The sequence below is a fragment of the Coturnix japonica genome, chromosome 7 (assembly GCF_001577835.2).
Source record: "Coturnix japonica isolate 7356 chromosome 7, Coturnix japonica 2.1, whole genome shotgun sequence".
In the NCBI taxonomy this organism is placed as follows: domain Eukaryota; kingdom Metazoa; phylum Chordata; class Aves; order Galliformes; family Phasianidae; genus Coturnix; species Coturnix japonica.
The window spans coordinates 21081744-21108153 of NC_029522.1; the positions used below are offsets into that span (position 1 = coordinate 21081744).

General features: G+C 44.1%; 1 protein-coding gene across 8 annotated transcripts in view; it reads right to left on the minus strand.

The window, feature by feature from the left end:
• The window catches only part of GLI2 (GLI family zinc finger 2), a 201752-nt gene that overhangs the window by 104516 nt on the left and 70826 nt on the right, over window positions 1-26410 (minus strand). For 4 of the 8 annotated variants that reach the window (XM_015868813.1, XM_015868814.2, XM_015868819.2 and 1 more), the window contains one exon: window positions 21906-22068. In XM_015868813.1, the coding sequence (XP_015724299.1) occupies window positions 21906-22038 (133 nt within the window). In that variant the 5' untranslated portion in view covers window positions 22039-22068. Of the gene's footprint in view, window positions 1-21905; window positions 22069-22566; window positions 22692-26410 lie in introns of those variants that run through there. The other 4 variants (XM_032445769.1, XM_015868818.2, XM_015868815.2 and 1 more) reach the window with 3 other exon arrangements.

Genomic DNA, 26410 nt, shown 5'->3' on the forward strand with positions numbered 1-26410 from the left:
CTCTGGGTGTTTGGCTGCAGGCCATCACCTTATTAAATACAATTATAAACTGGTGCTTCTACCACCAGATGAAGTTTGTACCTGTTAGATCAGGAAAAAACATACATATTGGAATACATTTCTCCTGATCTGACAAGTACAGACATTATCTATGCACCCAAACACATGCATGAATACATACATTAGCTTGCAATATATATCCTGCTTTCCCCTGCACACAGACCCTGAAAATTGAGGATTTCCTCCTCAAGTCATGTTTTATTTTGTCTAACAAACTGCAAACATGATCATCAGCTGCAATAAACGCACCCTGCAGAGCCTGGAGAAGGACGGTGACACACTGAAGTACCAGGTACTTGTCACTGTGCTGCTCGGAGCCACCTGTGGCTCCCCAGGGCACCTCAGGCCAGGCTTGGGAACTCTTCTTCCAGCAAACCACCTTCCCATACTGGAACTACTCTTGTTAAATCAATACAGGTAATTAGCCAGAGTAAGGGAATGTGAATGTTCTTCTTTATAAACACCAGCTAATTAATTTCTACAACATCTCTACAGAGACAGGCAATACGATAACCGTAATCTAAAATAAATGACGAGAACATTACTTTTATTAAACCCAGAGCCTGAAGAGGAATTGGAAAAGCCCCACTAAGGCATACACATCATCACTAGACTACCCCTATGGTTTAAATACTCTGTTAACAAAACTCATAGACGAACATTTACTTTACCAGTGCCAAAAATAACTTGAAGCTCAGTACCAAAAATTCTCTCCCTGTTAATACATATGGATTTTCTTTGCAGAACTTGGCATTCTCCTGCCCTCCTCCCCTTCCATTGCGCACCCTGAGTCTAAGAGGACCAGTGACATACTGGATCACCCACTGAAATACTTTGAAAGTCTGATGTGGTGCTCAGAGGGCTCTGGTGTTACATAAAAGCCACATAAAACACAGCAGCAGTATCTTTGCGGCAAGGCTTGGCATGCGTGTACTGAATCAACATAATTATTTAGAATCCATCTCTCCGCATGTAATTTCTTTGTCCTGCTATTGTGTTGCAAAGAATGAAAACCATGAAGAACTGATCAGCCGTGCAGCCTTCCCCCCAAGTTGGTTTTTTATTGAAGTTAAAACATTCCAGGCTGTGATGGAAGCAATCTGAGAACTGAGACCCTTAGCCACGAGAAATTAGTGCAGACAAGAATTAAGCAGAAGACATAAAAGATCTCAGCATCTGTATGTATACAAATGTCTAATTACCAAACAATAAATAACCACCTTAAAAGATCACAGAATCACAAGGGTTGGAAGGACCTTCAAGACATCACTGAGTCCAAACCTCCTGCTAAAGCAGGTTCCCTGCAATAGGTTGCACAGATAGGTGTCCAGATAGGTCCTGAATATGTCCATAGAAGGATGAGCTTGCTCTGAGGCAAGGTCTTGTGCACCTCTCTTCTTAAGGAGAAGGCTGAACTGCTGAGCCATAAATTCCTAGGCCACAGAAGAGATGGGAAAATGAGGAGATCACATCCTATCAAAAGTGAAGAGTCTCACCACAGGCAGAAAGAAGCCGAAGAGGAAATCACAGTTCAAAACAGTCAAACAGCCAAACAAAACAGTCACAGCCACACACTTCCAGTCATTCTCTCATCCTCAAGAAGCAGAGGACTAACTCTTATCAAAACAGATTTGTTAAGAAATATACAGAGTAGAATTGGTGACTCACAAACAATTGCAGTTATAATGAAAATCTCACCAGTCACCTCCTCTGGGGAAAGCAAAATGGATTTTCATTGTAACAGTACTTACTGTATGTACTTCAGTGTCCACCATCTAAGTACATTCTGCCCGACCAGAGCCACACAGATGCACTGTGAACTCTTTGCAAGACACGCTTCTACACAGCCATTAAATGCAAGTGATTACTATGCAATCTCCCGTGGAAATCAAATGAATATAATAAAAATAGTTTCACATGTGCATAATATGGCACACAGATGCTCCTTATACAATATGAAGAGCCGTTACAGTATAACTCATCTACGATGATAATCACATCTTTCTTAAGGCCTGGAATCCCCAACCAGAAGCACACATGTAGCTGCATGCCTGCTTTTGCATATGCAACTGCTGTCGCTGCAAGCATGAATTTAATATGCATATTGCTACATAAAAACCTAGTCATCTACAGACATGAATTTCTCCCAAGCGCTTTCCAGCTTCTTCTCAACTCTCTGACTGGACGTCTGGCACGCTGCAAACAGAGCCTGCTTTCACACTCTTCATTTATTTACTGCATTCCCCACGTGTAAGAAGGAGGAAACGCCCACACTTAACTGCCAGCAACTCTAGGAAATTGCAAAGGTGACGTGCAGAATCAGTTACAACCTCACCATATTTCTTTATTCCATTCACTTAATTCATTCAGCCCAGATCCTGCTCTCAAATTAAGCTTTGAGTCCGTGTCTAAATACCACTGAACTCAGCAGGGGCACCAGCAAAGCACACACAGGAGCAGAGCACTGATGCTTACAGGGTTAGGAACACAGCTCTGTGGAGCCCTGCAGACAAGAGCAAGGGGAATCAGGACTGTGTGCATGGTCCTTCACCTTGAGGATGCTTCAGCCTCTGCCCTGCCTGGGCAGTGCTGGCATTGTGCTAGTGGAGGATGTCAGCTCTGGGAAGCAAACCCAACCCACTAATGGCAGAAACATTCCCACATCCCATATTGAAGACATAGCACAGAGCAGGACTGGTGGCCACTAAGCACACAGAGCTTCAGACAAACATTTCCTGGAGAAAAAAAAAAAAAGCAGAACCCATTCCTCTGTTCCTGATGTAGTACTGAAGATTTCAACAATGCTGTGTATTTGAAAACCACGTATTGGACATGCTGACTAACAAGAAAAGGGAAAGTTTCTAGAAGAAAAAGCCACCTGTGCCTCTTAAGTAATAGGATGCTGAAGAATGTTGTTAAATAAAATTAGCTGATACATCTTTGCCAGGCATACACAGAAGATAAACGCACTGCAAAGAATAAGAGGGCAGTTTGCAAGGGAGAAATGGAGGTATTCGTGTTCCAAATTCCTCTGAAAGCTTTTGCAATCCAGCCATCATATACTACAGTAGGTACCAACTTCAAATGCCTCCTAGTAAGCACTTGCAAAATTACCTGATAATCAAACCAGCAACAAGTTTTGCTACCTGTGGCTGTTGACTGTAAACATGTACGATTAACATAAGTAATAAAAATCAGAATAACAAAAACTGCGTGACTGTTTAATCATTCCTTTCCTACTCCCTTACCTTAACCTGCGCAGTAGGAACAAAAAGACCTCGAAATTCTCTACTGTTCAATTTCAGAAGCTCCCACAAGGCAGTCAGGGATGCCTTTCCAGCATTCAACAGGTCTGAGATCTTACAGAACAACTAAGGAAATGGCACCTACCATGTTCATAGATGGACGTGTAAGTCCTTAGTTCTCCTCATGGATTTGCCCAAATCAGCTTCAACAAAGAACAACTTTTCAGCCCACCCCTTTGATTTATTTGCAGAATATCAGCGCTTCCCTACCTCTTGATTTTCTCAATCACTTTGAACTCCTCAAAAGCTATTATCAAACCAGTTATCTTGATGGAGATTTGGACAGGAAAAGGAGTAGAGAACCACTGTGGCACTGCACAGGACTTGGTGCCTCAGGGCACCAGTCTCAAAGAAGTGCCCTCAGCAGCACTATGTTATTTATATTTTTTTGCAGCAGAGCAATCAGTTTAAAAATCATTTACAACTAGAGAAATCATATTTTAACAAGTGGGGAATAAAGGAAGCCTAACTTGTACTTAACCGGATCAGTTCCATCTGTTATTTTAAGGGGTGAAGCCTGAACTGAGAAATTTGTGTCACACAGAGGCCGGCAGGTTTGTGAACTCTATCGGGAGCTGCTTAACAGTTGGTCTTAATCGTTTTCCAAGGCACAAAACCGAGATCAAGATGAATCTGTTTCCCACATTGTTTCCTCCCAACAGGGTTGGATTTCAGATTTGCCTGGATTAGAGTAAAGCCACCGGAATTCCCCACCTGGACATTAAGAAGGTTGGAGGCCTTAATTTCAAAGGCAAGTGGTATGCAGTAATTCCACCCCAGCCCCACGGGAGTACAACTTTCATTTCTAATCAGTAAATTGTCTTTGCTTTGTGCAAAACATATGTTTTTTTTTAAAGAAGAGGATGGAGATTTTATTACATCTTCCCTTAACTCTTATCATTTTCCTTCTGAGCCAGCATATTTTTAGCCTAAATACTAACGAATTAAAAGCAGAATTATCAGTTCACTTTTTTTTTCTGGAGAAATTAATAGCAGGACTGAGATTTTGAAACCCCAGACTGCTTTCCTACATCACCCTTAATTTGCTCCCCTTACTTTTTCACATAATCAGCCTGAACTCAAGGTCTGTGCTGAGCTGTGTTTTAGTCTCACTGTGTTTTACAACTGTAGAGATGAGTGAATCATGTGCACCTCTATCCTACAATCCCATTTACCTGAAGGTATATACTTGTTTCAGCTTCAGAGCTGGAGAGGAGAAAGGTCTGAGCTTCTCAATACACTCCTCAACCAAAGGAAGCTCCTTCAAAAGGAGATGGATCCTGATCCCTTTGCCCTCGCACCCCCTCCATCCTCCTGGCTCCAAAAGTTCTGAGCAGAGACAGATGTACTGGCCAAAGAAAAAAAGTTTATAAAGAGAGCGAGAAAACAACAGTTTCCTGTGTTGGCTATTGTTGGTCTGGGGAAAGGGTTTTCGCTCCAGAAGGAACACTTCTGCTGGTATAAGCTGTACTGGATGAGTTTGTTGATGCAGAGGAGGCTGGAGAGGCCTCTCTGTGATAACATAAATGCCAAGCACCAACTGATAGGAGATTTTCTTCCAGCAGACTGCCTGCAGGAGGAAAAGGGAGTTACACCAACCAAACTAAGCACCAAATCTGTGTTTCTGCCACTGCCCTCAGGGACCAGCAGGACCCTTGGTGTATCCCACAGGAGGCGAGGACATGTTCTGGAAAAGCCCCAGTGTTTGTCTTGGCAGCCTCCAGCCCGTCTCAGTGTTTTATCCACTGAGCTCCAGCTTCCAATAGCTCCCCAAGAGGATTTGCCCTGCCAAAGATCTTCCTGTTCCCTGTTCCAAGCAGTCAGGCTCAGTTCATTTTAATGGACTTCCTAGGAAAAGCTTTGATTCTGACCCCTGCAAAGAAGTTATTGTGATGAGAGAAACAGAAACAAAGGCAACAGCTTTTGCATCACCCACGTGGCTGGAAATAGTATGCAGAAACTACCACCTTGAACCTGGAGGACTGAGATGGTTCCACAAGTCATCTTGGATGAGCCCCAGTAAAATCCTTTCAACCTCTCTGCCAAAAGCCAGGAGCCGTGGGCTCATAGACGGACACAGGCAGCACAGCTTGGGGCTACTCCCAGAGTGACTGCTTCCACCTTGAATTCAGCTATCTGCTATCAACCCACTCCTGGGGCTTGATGATTTACAACAGGCATTTAAGCCATTCCCCAGCTTCATTTGCTTTAAACATCTCTCTCAAGTGCAGCACTTGAGGACACCGATGACAGACAAACTGCTCCAGCACTGCACAGTCAGCCACCAGCCATGGCCTGCCCACTGCTGCCCATACCCTGTGCAGAACTTCCATTTACTCTAGCTGCTGGGAAGGAAAAGAAGAGGAAAAAAGCTTAAAAATCTGGGCAGTTCCCCCAGGCCTTTCCATTCATGCTGTTACAATGTAAGGTTGACCACTTGCAGGTCAAAATGCAATTTCTGAAGCCATCACATGAAGGAATGGCCATTTCCCTCCCTTGGTTGCAGTCTCCTTTTATGTCAGCGAGACCTTAAATAAGATGCAGCACTGGATATTGTTACGAAGCAGTGGGATATCGCAATTTGGAGAAAATCTTACATTCACAGAAGAAAAAAAGAACTGTATCCCTGGATTTAGAACAATAACAGTAAATGAAAACCACTGACTGTTCTTCCAAACAAGCCAGGGGTTCGCCTCGTTAGACCCAACCCCATGTGAGGTACCACGCAAGAGCAACCCCAAATGCTAAATACATCATCGCCATCCTTACAGATCCACAGGATGATGTTTGAACGCTTTGTGAGAACACATTTTTTATCTATCTGACAGCATGTGTTTTCAATACAGACATATTTGGGCCTGCACACTGCTATTTTAGTGCTAACATTTACAAGCTCATTTGCTGAAGGCAATTTTTGAAGACATTTTGACAGTGGCCAAGTTCAGATCCCATTGAAGTTAACTGGAAGATTCCCACTGACCTCAATAGGAAACAGCTCAGACGGTCAGGGCTGGATTCTAAGCTGCACAAGTTGAAGAGACAATTCTTGGACTGAAAGAGGTTAGGAAATGACAGTGTTACCCATTAATAAGTATATTAGGATACATGGCCGCGTAATTCCTTCTGTGGCTGCACCAGTGCGACAGATTTGCAGCCCTGTGCCATGGCTCACCTCTAGATTCTGCCAAAGACCTGGTTTGTGGGGCTGTGCAGAAATGCTTGGGCATGCTAACCTGAGCGTAAACTAAGAATTAAATGGAAAAAATGCAGAGGGGGGAGGATGTTTTCAGTAATTCAAAGTGAAATAGCAAGAAATCCTCACATTCCTGAAGTCAAGCGTACACACAGGTGCCTGGAGAAACTCTGTTTTACTCTGTTCTTTTAGATCGTTATTTTCCTCTAGTTCATCACAACTCAGAAAACTTTGTTTAATAGCTTCTAATTTTGCTACCATTCTGTAGCTGTACTTCCTTCATTTCACTGCAGAAAGGGCTTAAAAATTCCTTGCAGACAGGGATTTTTTTTTTCCTTCTTTTTCTTGTTATAAAGTCTACACATGCTACAAGGGCACAAGGGATGGAAAAAGTATTTAATTAGTATTTCCAGAAATATCCTCGCCTAACCAATAATGAGGTCATGCCAGATCATAATCCTCCTCAAATACAAGAGACAAAGTGATTTCCTTTCATATAACATCCATTTTTTGGGTGCAGCACCGACAGCTTTTCTGCGGTTTCAAAGGAGAAATGAAATCGAGTCAGCCTGAGCAGAGTAAACCCACAAGTGTCAAACATCTCTTCCTGTGAGATGAATTCAGTAGGCTGCACCTCAGTGAAGGCACGGGTGAGATTCTATACAACCAGAGAACAAAACACAACACCAACAGCACAGGGAGGAAAGAGGCTTTAAAGCTGAGGGAACACTGAGAGCAGGTAGCCTGTTCTCCTTGCAGTGCATTACAGGGGTGCCATTAATTTCTCCTTGCAGTGAATTCAACAGCTTATGCAGGGCAAAAATTCTAACTTGGAAAAAACCATCCAATATCATCCGAACACATACAGAGCTTGAAAACCCACCAGTTCCCTACAGCAGCTTATCCACATGTACGTTCAACTCCACTGCTAGATGCAGACAGGGAACAAAGCTCAGGCTTAGCTCTCAGCTGGTAGCAGTCATTGGCTTTTCCATAATGGGGTAAGAGCCTGGAAATTGCTAAGTGTTTTCTCTCCTCTAATTCTCCAAAACTGAAAAAATTGAGAACATTATCCAGTGTACTTGCCATCCTCTTTTGCAAGTGCACACTTTGCTTCACTGGGTGATGCTGATTTACTGACCAGACTTGGGAAGGCAGTGGCTCTCCTCTTGGCCCTCCCATCCCCCCTGGGTTTATTGTTGAGCTCTTGGAACATCAAGTACAGAATGTGAAGTAATTTAATGGTAGGGGAAGGGAGGGGGGGGGAGGGGGGGGATGTTCGCCCTCCTTCTCTATCCCAATATAACTAAATTTATTGATTTTGGATTGCTGTAAATTATAATGTAATTATCCTGCTGCACAAGCAGCTTTCCATTCCAGAAATTAAAAAGCAATTCAGGTAAATGATCTTTAGCTATCGTGGTGCATCCCCTGCAGAACTCATTAAGTTGGGGGATTAGATGGCACACCAAAAACTCTTACATGGAGGATGACATTGAGAACTATCACGCCTGGATATACAGAACTTCCATGGCTCTGTGAGAGGTAGTGGATGGATACTGGACACATTCAAGGATATTGCTTCACATGCCTTTTGCCAACACAGCCTTTGCCAATCCTTGTGTCTGACCCAAAGGCAAAGTCTTCCCTGTGTGAAGCCTCCTGCTCCCAATTCAGACAGTCATGGTGATTCCCACTTACTGCCTGACACTGCTGTGATGCTGCAAAACAGCCATCACCAGGCTTTGCACCAAAGGCCGCTGCAGTCAGTGGCAGATGAAAGGAGACGCACGCGTGTAGTTTGCACATCATTAAGTTCGTAAAACACTTTGAGGATGAAATGTGCTACATAAATATAACAGGTTATTAAATTTCTTGGTGCCTTTTCCTTCATCTGCAGTAGTTTGTGCCTAAACCTGCTACTGCTTTTAGCTTCCCAGGGGAATTAATTGCTGCCCCAGCCAACGAGCCCTGTGTACCTTCTGGCTGGTCCCGCACAGCTGCTGCACAGACATAGGGGTCCCACTGGCTCTGGGCTGCTTCTCCCTCATTTCCTTTGCTCCCACCACTCTTTCTTAACGCAGCCCCTTAATTGATAGTAAAGGCAGCTACCATTTTTGAGAAGAGCAGTGCAGAGCCCCAGGATATCAGCCAAATACCACAGAGATTTATAAACTTGTCAGCGTGGCCAGGCTACCCAGAAAAGAAGCCAAAACCTTCAGTTTAAAATCTCCTACACTTCCATAAATTTCATCTCTATCTGCAAGTTCTTCTCATTATGAAAGTTCACTAGTTCTGTTATTTTGCTTCTCGTAAGTACCATGCCCTAATTTGGGCATTTTTGCAACATTCAGCTGACTTATGGAGATATATGACATAACCCAGTAGCCTTCTCTCCTGTTAAAAGCAATCTGCTAGCAGAAGATCTCATCCAAACTCAAATCACAGTATCTGGTCTCTATTTATACCAGTGTGGGCTGCTGTCCCCTTGCTGGCGAGCGGCGATTGTATGCAGGGCTAGGGCAGGAGCATGGGACCTCACTTCACATCTCCCTTCTTTTTTGGGACGAGGGCATGCTTTTAGAATTTCCTAAAAGGAGAGATTATTTGGTTTTGGCCGAGCATCTGAAACCACTCACAGGCCACACAGAAGTTACCGAGTAAGCAGACGACATCCTCCTCTAAAACCCTTATGGACACAAACAGATTTTGGAAACATATACTTTAACCACCTCAGCAAATTGTTTCCCCATTGGTGCCGCAGGCCCAGAGCTGCCCTGCTCCCTCTGCTTGGCTCTGTTCTGCACCGAGGAAGATGCTAGCATAGGACTGAACTCGCTCCGCTCTTTTTGTACTGATTCGGACCATATAATTTGATCATGGCCATAGGCAGTTTTATTGCTCTGATTTATAAAGCCCTTTTGCCATTCCAGCCAGAGGACCATGCTGTGGGATCTGAGAAGACAGTGAAGGGAAGCCCAGGGCAACCAATGTCATCACTTCCCCAGTCACAGCCCTGCCTTTTCTCCTTCTTTTGCCCACCAACCTTTCAGAAACTCTCCATACAACCAAGAAGTTTGCTAATGGGTTATCTGAACAAGTCATCACTCTGTGATCCAGGTAGGAAGGCATGAAAATATAGACAGCTCTGTCATGGAGCTAAGGAAGATGAGGACATGGGGCCAGGCAGCTGCTACCAACCACCAGCATTCCCAGGGCAGCTTAAGCCTGGGATCTGCATTTTGTATTCTCTGCCAGGCATCTAGCAGATATTGAATACCAGCTTCCCTGGAGAACCTGTTACCTCCTTATGCTTGACTGGGTGAAAATAAGCCAGAGCCATGCTTGTATCTGCTACCTGAAGAGGCCAGATGATGCTTCTCTGAAATACGCCAAGACCTTGTTGCTGTCATTATCATACCAATTTCCTGAATGAAATCCTGCCTCTTTTGTTTTATCTGTTTTCTGTCTTACTAGTGACAAGAACATGCCGTACCAGCTACAAAAACAAGTCCTGTAACTTACCTAAGGGATTACTGTTTGAAACAGTATCGGAACAAGGAATAACAGTAACAATGATCACTGACAGTCCCACCCCATCACTGGCACATGGAGAGGTACTTTTGTACTGGCTTAGAGGACAGTTTGATCACAAGTCCAGTCATCTCAGCATGGTAACCTCACCTTCACAACCAGCTTGGACTCTTCTGTCTTCTCTACTTTTTGTGTTTCTCTGCACTGAGCCAATTTCTGTTAAGCTTCTATGAGCATGTAACTCTTACACACTAATATTTTCACAACTTTTCCCTTTGCTTCCAAGCTCTCCACTTGAAGATCCTACAAAACAGTGTCTTCTGGCAGGAACCCTGCTGTCACCATCTTGCTCCTTATACCTCTGGCCAAAGGCTGGTCAAAGGCCTTCCCATCCCTCTGCACAACTCAGCCACCCTCCTTCACCTCTAGTCCAGACTATGCCTGCTGCTGCATAAATCATCTTACCTAAGTAAAGAGTTTTGACCATAACCCACCACAGTTTTCATAAGGAATTTTAAACCTCCCTCTGCTGCTCTGAGATTGCTGTGACCTTGCAGCTTACCCCACCTGGTAGTAGTTTTGGAAAGTTTTGAAGCAGAAGCCATGTCTTCTCTAGCTGTAAGTTCACATTGCACTGATCAAATGCTGCTAACGCCACCTTTTGCTTTATCTAGGAGCAAGGTAATTGTCTACAAGAAGTAATTCAAAACTACCTGCAGAACATTTGCCAGAAAATTAAGACGTGGCATGGCCAGCTTCGCATATCATAAACTACTTGGCTCGATGTAAGCCACCACCACTTCACATGCCTCCAGGGGCTAGGATGATTTGAACCCTCCATATCTGATGAGATACTGTCCTTCCTTCCTGGTATCCACACCCACAGCCTTCAAAGGCCAAAACTCTCATTTCCCATTCTCGTGCCATTGCTGGCTGCTGTAGCTTTCAAATTCCCATGTATCTGTGCATGCACTGGGCCACCAGACCTCTACCTCACAAAACACAAGGTTAAGTGAATCAAATTCAGGGATAGGTTTCTATTCTGCCTCTTAACTACCGGAGGATTTTGAAGTTGGAAAGGAATAGTTTTTCACTTAGGTCACAGCAAGGAAGAATAAACTAAAACCATCTTTACAAGAGACATTGCAGATACTGGCAGTGAGGAAAGGCCCTTTGGGCTGACACTTAGAGAAAGCTCATTTCTGCCCCTGCTCAAGTGCTACAGAGGTTAAAGACCTGCTACAACCTGCCATAAAAGGCAAAAACTACATTAATAGGAAATGTGTTCCCCTCCCCCCTTCCAAATGTATTTTTTATGAGTAAACATTTCTGTATTAAGACTTACTGTCTTCAAAGATCCCTTTTATGTCCCAAAGGTAACCATTTAAGTGATCTTATAACAGCCGTTACTTATCTTTACAATGGGCAATGCACATGAACTCAGTGTCTGAGACTTTCATTTTGCTATATATTTTTTAGTAACCACATATAAATCCAGCCTGTTTCGAGTGTCAGTGACTCTATATGGCCAAAAGACAGCCTTGGATCTTATTTCAGCTGCTAAGACATTGTTTTGAGTGGAAAGAAAACTAAAAGGAGCACAGAGGGGGGCAAAACTCCTCTTTTTTCCTCCCAACCCCTTAAGCACACTCACAGAAGTACAGCATACACAGAGCTCAGAAAAAGAGGTGCAAGTGTTTTTTACACGTTCAGCCAGCTCATATCTATTTTAAAAGTCACTGCTCCACCATTTGAAATACAGGACCTCGGATGCTTTCAGGCCATCTTTGTAACAGCACGCAAAGGTTCCTTGGGAGTTTTCCAGGGGGGAAAATTTGCACCAGATCAAACAATAGCATTGACGGCTTCTCTGCAGCTGACTACAGTATTAGTGTGCACGTGCACAGCAGGCTAACGGGAAATAAAGCTGAAACTCAGCTTTTCTCTGAAGCTGTCATCCCGAGTCAGTGATTTTCCCCTTCTGCCATCAGCTGGTCTCCAGAACAACACCTTTTCCTAAGAGTCAAATTACAGAGGACTTTGATAAAAAACACTGATCCACTGGTCGGGTCAGGGTGAAATCTTGAAGTTCTGCAAGCTCTGTAAATTCAACCCCGTCCATCCAAGTCTTTGTTCAAGAACTTGAACCTCAGCAAAAAACAATTGAGATTACATATGTAGAAAACACCAGTAAACTGAATAATAATAAAAATTAAAATAAAATATTTGGTTTCATTACAAGAGATTTAAACAACCATAAATAACACTGTGTTCTCCAACTGTGTTTTCCCAGACTAAACTGCTTGGAAAATTCTCTTGCTTCAGATCACAACGTAACTTAACTCCTTGGAATACACTCAGTCTCTCCACAACAAACACTGAAAATGCCTTCGCTATGAGAACTTAACCTCACCTTCCCTAATCCTGCAAATCTGTTTTATTGAGCCCCTTTGACAACAGCAGGTTGACGCTTCAGAAATATGAACGAGGTCACCCCGTAAGGCCGCACTCTGGGGCAGCAGCACCCGCCTGCGTGCAGCGGGGAGGGGGAATAGCAGCTTCCATGCATTCTGACCTGTTAAGTGCTTCAGTATGACCGATGCCATAAACATGCTAACCAGATGCTGATTGATGGGCCTTGAGGCCCAAAGAACAACGCAAGTTCATTATGTAAACGGGGGAGTGAAGGAAGTCAAGCAGCCTTCCCAAAATCATGAAGGAAGTTTGGGGCTGGATCAGGAACTGAAACTAATTTTCCCCAGGCTCAGCTCTGCGCCTTCACCATAGGGAGCCACCAAAAAATTGGGTACCTTCACACAAGCTGCCTCTGGGAGTCGGGTCAGCTTCCCACAACACATAATAATTTCTCTCATTAAAATGAGACGTGCAAGCCAATGCCTGAAGTCCTCACCTTCGTGTTTCTGTTTTTCCTTTGAAGTGTGGCTATAAATGCCTCAGAAAGAACATCATCAGCTCTAGCTGCAAACTGCTACAAACAAGATTCAGCATAACCTCAACCCAGCACAGAAAGCACTTCACTTCTTCACACAGAACACCAATATCACCCCAGTAAGCATGCAGACGTGGCAGCTGCGTGGTTCCCCCCATTGCAGCTGGCCCTCCCCACTGAGGGCAGCCAATAACAAAGGGAAGGCTCAGACACAAGAGCAAATGAGAGAAACATCACCCCAAAAAACCATCACCTGGGGAAAACTGAAATGTTTCCCAAGACTTCAGAGCCAGCCCTTTCCACTCTCCAGGGTTGGAGCATCTCATTGCATCCAGAAGTATCTCTGCACTGGTTTAAACAACTACGCTAACATAGCACTCACGGAGCCAAGGCTTATGGGCAGATATCTCCTCTGTTGGATGGTTTTCAGGAACCCTCATGCACTGAACTTTTATATCAATACAACCGAAGTTATTAAAACATCAACATTATCTGTTTACTTCGGGATGCATCTGTTGCAAGCTGTGATTATTTCTTTTTGAAAATCTGTCACAGTCAGGAGCTGATCCATGCAAGAACAGCTTTCTGGCCCAAACAGTACTGTTCAATCCCTACAAATGTTGCTCTGTTTTAAAGATCAGATATTAGTGACAGAAAACATAAATATTGTTCTTGCTTTACTCCTGCTCTTATTTATATTTTACTTAAAATTGGAAGCATTTTCAGGGGAATGGATTCCTAAAAGCAGTTGAGATTCCAGAAGAAGAAAAGAAATGTAAAAAAAGGAGAAAAAAAAATGTTGCTCATTTCTTTCAAACAAAACTTGCCTGATTTCAACAGGAGTCACAGAACACCCAGTGTAGGTTGGTTTGAAACACAGATAAACTCTCAAGTTTAACATAAACCTAGCCCAGTTTGTGTGAAAAGACTACCAATCCAATTCCTCCACAATAGAGCTCAACTTATGATCCTGACTTGGGCTTATTTAGCTTGGAGAAAAGAAGGCTATGGGGAGACCTCACAACAGCCTGATAGTACTTGAGGGAGGCTTACAAGAAAGAAGGGGAACAACTTTTACACAGTCTAATAGAGATAGGACAAGGGGGAATGGCTTTAAACTGAAAGAGGAGAGATTTAGGTTAGATGCTAGGAAGAAACTGCTTACTCAGAGGGCGGTGAGGCCCTGGCTGCCCAGAGAGCTTAGGTTGTCCCATTCCTGTAGGTGCTCAAGGCCAGGTAGAATGGGGTGTTTGGCAGCCTGAGCTGGGGGGAGGCAACCAGCCCACAGCAGGGGGCTGGAGCTCAATGACCTTTAAGGTCCCTTCCAACTTAAGCCATTCTATGATTCTGTGATTTATTCTCTGCCATCACTGTTAAAAAGCAGTCATCCTGCCAAAACAGCCTGTACAGAGTTCCTAGGATCTTGATTAATTTCAGAATTTAAAGTTTGCTGTTTCTTAACCATTGGCTCTGGAAAAATATTATTTGTTGACATTTGCTAACTATTAGCCTTCTGCCATAAATGAGTTTAAACTCAGTAAAATGCTATAAATGCCACTAAGCACTTTCATAGCCTTATGCAATCTAAAGGAATAGTATTGACTTCAGAAAGCAGATGTTCTCACAGGCAATGTATGATCTGTAGAAAACTTAAGTCCAACTCCCTTGAGGGAAAAGAAACATCTCCTCAGTTCAGCAGATGCACATAAGAATTTGAGTCATTCAGCACCAAGTAAATGGCACATCAATGAGACACAGAGAACTTGCTTGTGGATAAGGTGACCAAAAGCACAGGGGCTCAGCTCTCTCTGTCACCACGATGCACAGATGCACCACCCATATATGAACTTTCAAAATCAGAGAGATGACTGACTCTCAACATGTCCCCGAAGCCTCTGAGCACCCTACAGTCATCCTGGCCTTGGAAAATCCTTCCCTGCCTCTCTGGTTCCCTGTCCACAACAGGGGAGCAATGTCATCCCCCTGTCATACCAGGATGTTCATACGTAAGAACTATTCAGGCACTACTGAGACTGAACAATGTAAGAGAAGAACCCACAGGATCTGGGCTCCCAGACAGCACAGTTCACGTTCCCTTATTAAGAAAAGCAAAACACGGTGCATTCTCACCAGCACATGAAATCATGTAGTTTAAGGAGGAGGCAAGAAATACCAAGTCCTTCTTTCACTTTGAGGTGTGCAGCTGTCTTCTCAAGGCCACGCAGAATTCTTTAGCAAGTGTGGGGAATATGAACCCCACTTCTTACTGCTGTTATTGAATGCACAGCAATTCTAGGAACATTTTTCTCTGCCACTCATCTGACCTCAGGAGTAGTCCCACTGCTCCGCAGAGGCAGCTGTGGAACGCTCTGCCAAACCCTATCAATTATTTAGCGTCAAAAGGAAGACTTAATCTGTGCGATAAAAGAATGGATTTTATCTAAGGCTTGTTCTTCTTAAAGTGATTTACACAACCAGCCTCTCTAGTCACTTCCCTTAACGTAATTATTTACTTTTGCATTAATAACTTTCCTCCACTTGGGTTATTTTTCGTAGCCCTTTGTAGCCTTTAGAATTTACTGTTTTTTCTTGCCTGTTTAGCAGGGATTTTACATTGCCTCGTCTTTCTGTTCAAACACTTCTGTCAATGCTGGTGTGAAGCTGCAGCAACTCTAGGAAGGTGCTCCCCCAGCTATGTTGATACCTGGGGCTGACTTTGACTCCAAACTGGGAAGCCATGGGGTGAGCTTTCAGTTCAGAGCTGGCAGGCTGGCCTCTCAGCCCACTCACATGGCTATGGGCTGATGAATGTGAATAATGACCTTTAAAGCATTAATTTCCCACCTTGGCTCCTTGCTTTAACTTTCTCTGCACAAATTTGGCCAAGCCATGAAGACTTGGATCTGCCCACCTGATATCAGCCACCCTAAATCAGGCAATGTGACTAACTCCACCCTAGTGTTAAGGGAGCCCAAAGAGGACACGTAACATTTAGGGAGCCAGCCTCTGCCAAAGAATTCCCACTCTTGGTCCCTGATGGTAGTGGCAGGTTCATATGCCATGGTTGGCGTTGGGAGAGTTAACTGACCAAACCAGTGCAAATTTCCAGATATGGTGGTAAAAAAGCTGACATGGAGGCTAGAAATACACGCTGTGACAAAATGCTGGCAGCACATAAGAGACAGTCTAGGAAAGCATCACCATAAATATAATCCATTGTCACCACTGATTTTCTTGTTTGACTACAAGTCAACCCCAAAGTATGTGCTTAGTGTTGCTTAAAAGCCTTATATTTAAGTACCCTCTGAGTGGCCTTTCACTGAAGTCTAAACTGAAAAAGATGATACATTAGCACTTACCATAAGCTTTTGAATCTCATGATGTAATAGAAAAGAAGAAGGCACTATTATTATTACTATTATTAACAATGATCATAACATACAAAAATCATTCAGGTAACGCTTAGTGGTTGGGATCACCAGTACCATAAGACTAACTTTTTCTATTTTTAACCCATAACGCAATATGAACTGCACAGTCTGTAAACATGGACGGCTACTCACTGTGAGGCTGTACCTCTGCTCACAAGGCTGGTTGCCACTTGGAGAAACCCAATGCAGGGTTTTGGGGAAGGGATTTCCCCCCATGAGGTAAAAAAAAAAGCAAGTGAACAAGTAGTAGGACTCCTCCAATCACTTGACTAAATGAAGACTTGCCTAACAAAGATGTATTGTTGACTGTGAGTCAATGCTAAAAGTTTGGAAAGGGGAGAAGAAAAATTGTGGTTTTGTGGCATGATTTATGGCAATTTTAACTACTAAAACACTTACATATAACTGAAGAAATCAACATTCTCCCCCCAGAGTGCTCTCCAACATTCCTAAATGCACAAAAATGGTACAGCATGGGTTCCATTTCAACCATCAACACACAGATTCCATCTAAGCTATCCTAAGAGCAGATTTTACATGACCAGTGTGCCACAAAGTTTGTAGCCATTTACAGCCCCTTACAGCCTGTACCTGAGGAACAGCATCAATGCATCAGCAACACAAGAGAGTGAGTATCTGGGCTTCCCAGAAGGAAACAATTAAGTCCACAAGAGAGACCTGGTCATACAAGGGAGAATCTGGTGAGACAAGGGGCTTATGGTGACAAAGAAGCCCACTTTCAGACCCAGCGAAATTACACCTTTTAATACAATTCTTGGTTGCTATCACTGTTCTGGCAGTTCTGCACTGAAGCCCCACCTGAGGTGGAAGCCACTGGCTATGTGCAGTAGATACACAGTGGAGGCAGCAGCTGTCAGGCACATTTTACAGTCTAAATTATTGTATTTTCTCATCATCCTGTTTGACCACTTGCCCTTTTCCTCTTGTAGCCAACCCAGGCATTTTTAATTTGCACAAAGCAAAGCAATACAGGGCAGGGAAACTAAAAAGGTGCTTATGCTGGTTATATCCCCTTTCCTGGAAAATGTGAGCAACATAAAACACATACTTTGGAGATCCCTGCCCCTCCTGGTGGATGGAGGAGATGACTTCATAGGGGGCTGTTCTCCTTCTAATTTGTCTGAGTCTCAGGCCACACAAACTATATATTTTTTTCAGTGAAGTGAGGTCTGCTGGGATGCTAGCATTTCCTCCTCCTCATTTACATGGTCTTCCCATAATCCAGCACTGAGACCAGCTGAACTGCACAAGGTCTCCCTGCCAGCGCCACTCGGGCTTGCTTACAGAAGACCTCTGGAGAGTGATGGGAGGTGCCCCTTGCCCTTCTCTGCCTATGAAAGGGCTGAGTGTGTTGCTTTTGCAGCAGTAAGCATTCCCGCCAGCCCATAAATCAAGTGACCAGACCCTGTCCCAACCTCTGATCCAGTGCAGAAAAGCCCAATGCTTTGCCCTTACAGCACACGCAGGGTGATAAAGTGTGTTTCAACTGAAGCCATAATATCAGAGGAAAGGCGTTACCTCCTGGAAGAAAGTGTAGCCAGAGTCATACTGGTTCTGGAGCTTGGTTTCCCCATGTTTACACCAAATGACTTGTTGAACTTCATTATATACAAAGTATTTCCATAGATCAGAGGCAGGGAGACCTGTGCAACTAACGTAAAATAAATTACCGCCCCATGATAAATGGTTCTATTAGCAATCCAGATTGTTAAACTCAGATACAACAGGATGAAGGGAGCACTGCCCCATTCATTCTCCCCGCGGCAGATACTGAGTTGTAAATAGGTTATTTTGTGTGTAAATAACACATTAAAACTCAGCATTAGCTGTGTCTTTTGATAGAGAGGAAATTGTTCCAAATAAATAATCTTGGACAGGAATGTAAAATAAACCAGATTTAATAGTGCATGCCTGCTGCAGCCGTGTTAAACATGACTAAAATGATAAACCCCAGAATATACTAATAGTAAACTATGCTCTGACATCAAAGTAATGAGGCTGTATTTTTACCCAGCTTTAGAAATGCTAAAATTAGTCTTGACAGAGCCAGACATCAGAAAAATGTTTCAAACATAAACACCATCAATTTGGGAACTCGCTGTTTGTGTCATGTTCAGGGTGGGGTAGAGAGGGAAAGGTGCATTCTGGGTCTTGTTAAAGTCAGACACTTAGCATTTAGGAGAACGTGTATTTAATTTTTACTATAAAGTGAGAAAATCGTCTTCCTAAATATCTCTGCCTTTGAAAGAATGGCTCATTTCAGTTTCTCCTGGAACCACACACCTGGGCTTCCTCACGTGTGCCACTACTATTGTGGCACTGGCCTAGAAGACCCAACCTGTTCACTCATGTGCTGCTCTGCCCCAAAACCTTTTTCCCCTTTGGAGCACCATGCACTAATACACTCAGCAGAAGTGTCTTCTAAACATAACACATCTTGAGTTGCCCTTCCAGAACTGGAGGCACCAAAAGCGGGAGGCTCTTTTGCATATTGGACTATCACCTCTACACATTGTCATTACACAAGCTTCCATCACAATCACAAAAACACATGTAGAAACAGAAAAGCACTGACTCCTTAGCTGGCATAATTTATGAGAAAATAGAAAATTCATACAGAATTCCTTATGCTTTTCTGTAAGGCCGGTTTCTGATGATCTGATTAATTAGATACCACATATAAAAAATGCAAAGAAGAGCTCTAAAATGGTAGCTTTATGACACTAAAAATACAACATGGGTTGTAAGCATGAAGGGACTCTTCCCCATTGACAGCATCAACAGCGCTGATATCTTTTCCTAAAGATATAACTTAACTTGTTCAAGGCTATAAACATTTAGGACAAATATTTTAAGCAAGAGAACTGCTAATGGGGACTGGACATATTATTGCAGTGCAGAAATATAGTCTAAATAATAATATAATTAAAAAGCTATTTTTCAATTATCTAACTAATGCTCAGCTTATTGCTTCAATTACCTTAATTGTAAACAAACCCTTATAAATCGATTCATTTCTGCAAGGGAAAAAAGAAAGCCCTGTGATCAGAGAAACATGCCATGTTGGCACTCCATCTGTGTGACTCAGTAAAGAAAGGAGAAATGTGTTGCAAATTACATCTCTTTGCCTCCAGAGCACAGCTTGGTGATCTGCAGCACGAGCTGAGCTTTGCTGCCACTTTCTCACATGCTAGTACAAAGAGTAAAACCTCTACAATAAATAAAATCAAGAGTTGGTGTTGGAGGGGAATAAAGACATGATGCTATGTCCGTGAAGCAGGGTGGGAAGCTTGACGGCCCTCCCTTTAAAGTCTATCTAATGCTGTTCCCTCTTTGAGCTGAACAACATAATTAATCTCCATGCTTCGTTTGCTTTCTTCTGTAAGGATATGAGCATAAATATGTATATTCCCAGCCTGTTGTGAGTAATTACACTAGTTTAGTGAAGCAAATATGTTATATTAGTATGAATACTACGTAAGTACCGCTACACAGCCTTTTTGTTATTATCTGCTACATCACATCTTGCAGTTAACTGATGTTAGAAGGCGACTTTGGATTAATTTCTCTACTTAGAAGTGCAGCACTGTGCCCTTTCAGGAGCAAGTGTTATCACTGGGCAGAGTTCAGAAGCCCCTGAGCCCCAACACATGTGTATTACCTGCAGAGCCTGGCGCCTGGAGCCCATCACCAGCTACTTCACTGCTGGCCACTTCAGGTCATTTATTAGCACTTCTCTTCCCAGCGTGATATAGATTTCGCTCTTTACATCTCATTACACAATTCTTTCATCATGCTTCTCCTGACATCTTCAAACAATCCTCCACTCACTTCTTCACTTCCTCTTAATAAAAGGCGAAATATTGAGCCCGTAAATCATTCCTTCCAAAGAGCACACTGCTAATGTGACACATAAAACTGGATGCCTAAAAACTAACCCAGCCTCTGGAGTACTGAGCAGGCCAATAGAAATCCCAACCTGAGAGGACTCTGATTTCCATCACATCCCTGTGGCCATGGCACAGCCTGCATCCTCGGCAGAGGCACTCCCAGTACATGTGTTAGATGGGAAGGTGGTGTTTGTTCACAATAGCACATGAGCAGGCCTTTGAGTTTTAGCACACACTAAAGAAACACTTCAGCTATCAAAGTTTATCGAAGTTGTGGACTGATTTGATAGAATATAGAACAGCTGCTTCCTCATTCTGTGCAACTAAGTCTCCCCAGGTTAAAGTGAAAATGAAAACTGGATAACAAAGGTGTTGAGTAGAAAGGAGAAGCAAAGATTTAAGCATTCTGGCCCAGGACCTGCCAACAGAAAACACAAATTCTTCAGATGAGCTTTGTAAGAAACAGAGGAGGCTGCAGAGGAATTGTGATGCTCTCCTGAGAAACCACTGAGTGGTGAAGGAAGGGGTGGGGAAGGCTTCATTTTAGGGTAGAATCAGACTAGCAGTAAAGTATATTTTAAACAACAACCAAAGAGCTGCCTACAAAGTTTACACAGCTGGGATGTCCCTTGTCACATTCAAGTTGGTGCAGCGCCTTCTAAGTTTGTCTCCTCATGTGCTGCACAAAAAAGACACCCTGTCCTGGTCCCCACTAAGTACAGCCCTCCCCACAGCAGAAGTCACCAGGAAGGGCCCTGGCACTACCCTGAAGAACCACTGGCTCCATGCGCGTGTGTGTCAGTAAGGAATGTGGCTTCATGGGGTACAATCTTGCCCGCTCCAAGCCTCAGTGTCCCCAGAATGTCAGCATCACACCCACCAAAACCGAGTCTGGAACCATACGTGAGAATTCCCTAATGGACTCCAACACCAACAAAACCATAACCTTGCCAGAAATACTGAGGTAAATTAAAAAAATAGAGCCAAGACCTGAACTCTTTCTGATGTAACAGGAACAGCACAGATGGAAGGGTCTTTATTTTCAAAGCCCTTGTGTAGAGGTACGACCCAAATTCCTCCCTAACTGTGAAATCTCAGCAGTGACAAATGAAGACGACACAGCCTGTTTAACTCATTAGTGAGATCACAGCCGGTGCACAACACCCTCCCCAACCCCAATAACAGGGTCAGCCCTGCTTTAACCCTTCCACAGAGAAGCAGCTGACACTGCAGCCCTCTACCATGCAGCACCAGTTACACAGCAGCCATAGTGATGGGCTCTCTGATGGGTACCTCCCACCACCCAAACACAGGACAGTGCATGAGGAGTGGCAGTTAGGGGCAGTGACGTTCTGATACCATGTGGTGACACAGCTTCTCCCTCCCATGACCTCTGATGGCTGAGAACCCCAATAAACTCAGCATGTTCACAGGAGGACAGATGCCACTGTGCTTATTAAATTCTTACAGTCTAATGAAAAACACCCCTGCTGCTTTCAAAGTGTGGAAAACATAAAGTACCTCCTTGTGCCACTGCTGCTCCTACAGCTGCTAAAGGAGTGGGTTTCTTCCCCGTCTCTGTAAAGCCATCCCCCTCCAGAACCGCACCTTTTCCTTCTTTTTTCCCAGCAGCAGTTGAAGCAGAAGCTTCCATCTTAGATGTTCATCTTCGAGCTCAGCAACCCTGTGGGACAAAGAACAAAGCCAGATTCTGGTCACTCATAGAACAGACAAAAAGGAAACAGCAGAGCTCAAAAGTAACCTGCAAGCAACAAAGATTTCCTGGGTTCCTAACTGCAGGGACACAGCCAATAAGGCAGCCAGCCACAGCCAACAGGGGCTCAGCCCCACAAGGGTATGAGTGACTTGAAGCAGCTGAAGAACTAAAGGGACCAGGACCAACACACATTTTAGCCTCTTTTGAACTCAGGTTAAATCATAAAGTCTAAAAGGCCTTCCATGACTGAGGGACAGGTGAGCTGCTGGGGCTTAGCATGAGAAAAAAACAATTTGTCTGTCCCTTACAAGACCATCACAACCAAATAAATAAATAAATAATAAAGGAACTAGTTAAAATGTTTCCAGTAGTGGCAACGCAGATAAAAACACACATAAAGTTGGGTTTGTTTGTTTTCCCAACCGGTGTTTATTCAGTATCTTGGTGCTGAACCCATGCCCTCACCTTTTCAGTGGTAATCACGGTGTAAACCACATCATGTCTGGAGAAGACGAGAGGTGGTAAAGACCAACATCCATTGATTCCTCTCCCTCCCAGGCAAATTCTTCTCTGCTGACCAGGGGAAAATCAGCTGCAGCTTAACCCCCATTATAAATGGCAAATTAAGCACAGGTGAAAGCACCACAAAACAGAAGGCACCCAAGCACAAGCAACATGTTTCTCCACTCAAGACCAGCTGTCCTAACTCCTTCCTCCTCTAATTACCAGCTGCCTTACCACGCTGGCCATTCCATGAATGCACTGCCATTCCTGATGGCACCCCTCCAGCACCACCACTCCAGCAGGGTGGTGATCCCAGGTGCCCTGAAGGCACAGCCCCTGTTGACTGCACCACTAAGTGACAGCTATGCGGTCACAATTTGCAGCTGTAAACAGCAAGGCTCATATTAGAAATGATGACACCCATGCAATTACAGGCTTTAGTGATGCTCCAGCGAGCACTGAGGCAGCCCTGAGGTCCTGTCCCGGCATGTGTTGGGTTTGGTGGCAAACATGGGATGGGTTCCTGGGGGCCAGGACTTCACAGCCGTTTAATCCTGAAACCAGGTTGGGTTACAGATCATGTATGACATAAATACACCCAAACTGGAAGAGCATTTGACCTAGGCCTGACAGCCTTGGCTTCTGTTCATTAAGCAAACAAACCTCAGAGACTGCCTTACAAGCCCCCACCTGTTTCTTCTTAGTCCCTGTTTTCAGGGCTTTGCGCTCCCGTTTGAAACCAGCCGCTCACCCTCGCAGCCCCGGGCTGCCCTGACCCCATGGGAGGCTTCCTTGGGGGGCAGTGGGAGGGGAGGGGGAAACTGGAAACAGAAACTGCTCTCCGGCAAAGTGTGCAGATCAGAGCCCTGTTTTCTTTTCCAGAGAGGTGCCTCAAGTGGCATCTCTAAACTTCTGCCACAGGCACCTCAGTAGGGATCCAGCTTTTGAGATGTGTCATTCATCCAACCCAAATTTGACAAGAGATTGGGCCCACATCTAAAAACCTGGCTTCTGTAGTGTATGCTTTGTTGCCAAACAAATTTGGAAATAAAAAAAAGAAAAATCATGTGATTCAAATAAAAGGTTGTATTAAACAGGTAAATCCTTCCTGAATACTAGATTAGCAAAAAAAAAAAAAAAACCAAAAAAAAACCCAACCCAAAACAACAACAAAAAAAAGCACCATCTCTAATCTTCCAGGATTTAGGATAATAAGCCTGTAATGATTTTTGTTTTGCCAAGGCACTCTGGGCAGGGCTGCCTGGAGGCTCCCACTTTTGGAGCCTCCCCCCTGGACAGCAGCAACCAAAAGCTGCTCCCCTCCAACAACCATCCATCCCAGAGCTGACTGTCCCAGCCCAGAGGATGCACACATCCTCGCAGCCAGACACCATCCTGCTCACAGCAACACCCACAGACCCAGGCAGGGACCAGGGAGCAAAGGGGCACCAATACCATATCTGCCCTGTCTGCAAGGTGCTTTGAGATAATGGAGGCATAGTTGTATGGATATTACTGGAACGTAAAGATATATGGCTGGAGGCACTTGATCCACACCATCCAGGGGTGCAGCATTCATTTTTTAAGCAATGTATGGTTTGCTTTCTGTTCAATGCTAAACTTTTCTCGCTGCTCTGTGCCACACAGAACTTATAAATTCAATGACAGATTAATCTTAGCAGCGAGACATTTGGCATGAAAAAAGGTTTCACAGGGAGCCTGCATTTTCCTGTAAAGAGCATGCATTTAGGAGTGACTGTACGGAGAAAGACCCCGTGCACTTATTCAAGCACAAGTCCCTGCCCTCCGTCATTACTCAGAATTAGAAACCCAAAATGGATTACTCAGATTGTTCTTAAGGTTTGTAGCATTCTCTGCAGGAGGAGGGCTGGGTAATTGATTTTGACACTAATACCGGCACTATTCATATGCCCTGTAATATAATTCTGCAGCGACACTAAAAAGGCAGCCATCTGAGATCTGAACAAGGAAAGTGCTATATGATTTGCCCTGGACAACCCCAGCTATTTTAACAGCTGTGTTGTATATTAAAAGGGAGAAATCCCAGCAGAATTAAAAACAACAAAGTCACATTTGCCTTTGAGGGAAAACCAGGAGCCATAAACTTTCCTAATAAAACAATCCCTCCTGCTAAGCACTTGGGCAATAGTTGAATGCGCTGTCCCAAGATGCCTGTCTCTTGGAGAGCATCAGCCTGAAAAGGGATGGGCTTTGGGAATAAACAGATCCTGATCACACATACCCCTACCCCGCACATCCTTTTCTTGAAAACACATTTCCTTCTTTGGGAGTCCTTTTTCAGCAGCACCCCCCCCCCACCCCCTTTTCCTCCCCTAACGCGACCCATGGCAGCTGGGACAACCCCACCAAGCCCTGTCTTTGAGCACCTGTAGGTTCTGCCCACCACCCCTACACTGACACAGTGCAGCATTTGGCAGCTTCTGCTAGTAGCTTTTTAGTTAGGATAAACAAGGAGATGGTCCCACCAGCTCTTCCTTTGCAGGGGACTTCGTTCTAGAGCTAAAGCCTTCTGAATACACAATCTGCTTATGAAATTCAGCACGAGCCAACCGTTTTAAATGCTGCCTTAATACAGTGGCTGCTGTGATCCTTTTCAGTCTCCCAGGGTTTGAGCCAAATTATGTTCTCAGTTACAAGGAAGTAGCAGCAGTTAACCCAGTGAAGTCATAAGCTCTATACCAGAGCAAAACCTGACCCCTCTATTTTCTTTTATATCAGCAACAGCTTCAAATTACTAAAGAACATTTACTCTGCCCACATGCCTCTACTCAGCACTGGGACTATCCAAACATGCTGCCTGGTGCTGAAGGATCTACAAAGAGCAGCGATCTCAAGTAGAAGCAGAATAAATGTTAATTCAGAACTAATCAGTTTTGGGCTCCTCCAGGGTTGGTAACACCTGGAAATTAGCACTGTGTGCTGGGGGGGGGGAACATGCAAAGTGGTGGCTCTCTCTGCTTGGAAGCCCCTGCTGCCCCATTGTGGATGCCCCATCCTTGGAAGTGCTCAAGGCCAGGTTGGATGGCGCCCTCGGCAAGCTGAGCTGGTGCCCCATTTAGTGGCTGGCACCACTGTATGCGGCAGGGGGTTGGAACTGTTTGATTTCTGAGGTCTTTTCCTCCCCCAGCCATTCTGTGATTCTATGATTCTTCCAAGCTTTAGAAGGCTTCTCTGGTGGGTCCTCACCCCCCCAGGAGACGCTGTGGGGAGGGTACAAAAGAAGCAAAGATGTTGACAGAAGTGGCGTTAAGAGCAGACCGTGCAGCTCAGGGCTTCCCTTTTTCTACCTCCTTCCCCAGCTACCACTTAGGGGAGAGCAATACGAGACGGAAGAAAGGAAAGAGCTTTCAGCAAAGAGAATAGAAAGACAAACAAGTTCTGCCAGCTCTCCTCCAAATGGATGGCTAAAACTGGCCAGACAGCTGGTAGCTCACAAGGCTTCACCAAGTGGTTCCAGCCTGTGGCAAAAATCACTCCAAAGATTGTGTGTGTGGGGAAAAAGGTGCTGGGGGAGTGACAAAAAAAAAAAGAAGAAAAATCTAAAACCCCAACCAGGAGAGCTGGCAACACTGCAATAGTTATACAGGCTCTGGAATGTACAAAGACTGAAATCAGAGACTTAGCATCTCTTTTGAACTTCAAAAACAACAAGTCTCTTCAAATCACTCTGTTAATTGGCTTTAAATGAGAGTTCTAAGTTTAATGAACAAATCTTACACGTATGGCATGAAACAGATATGCTTCTAGATGTACTTCCTGATCA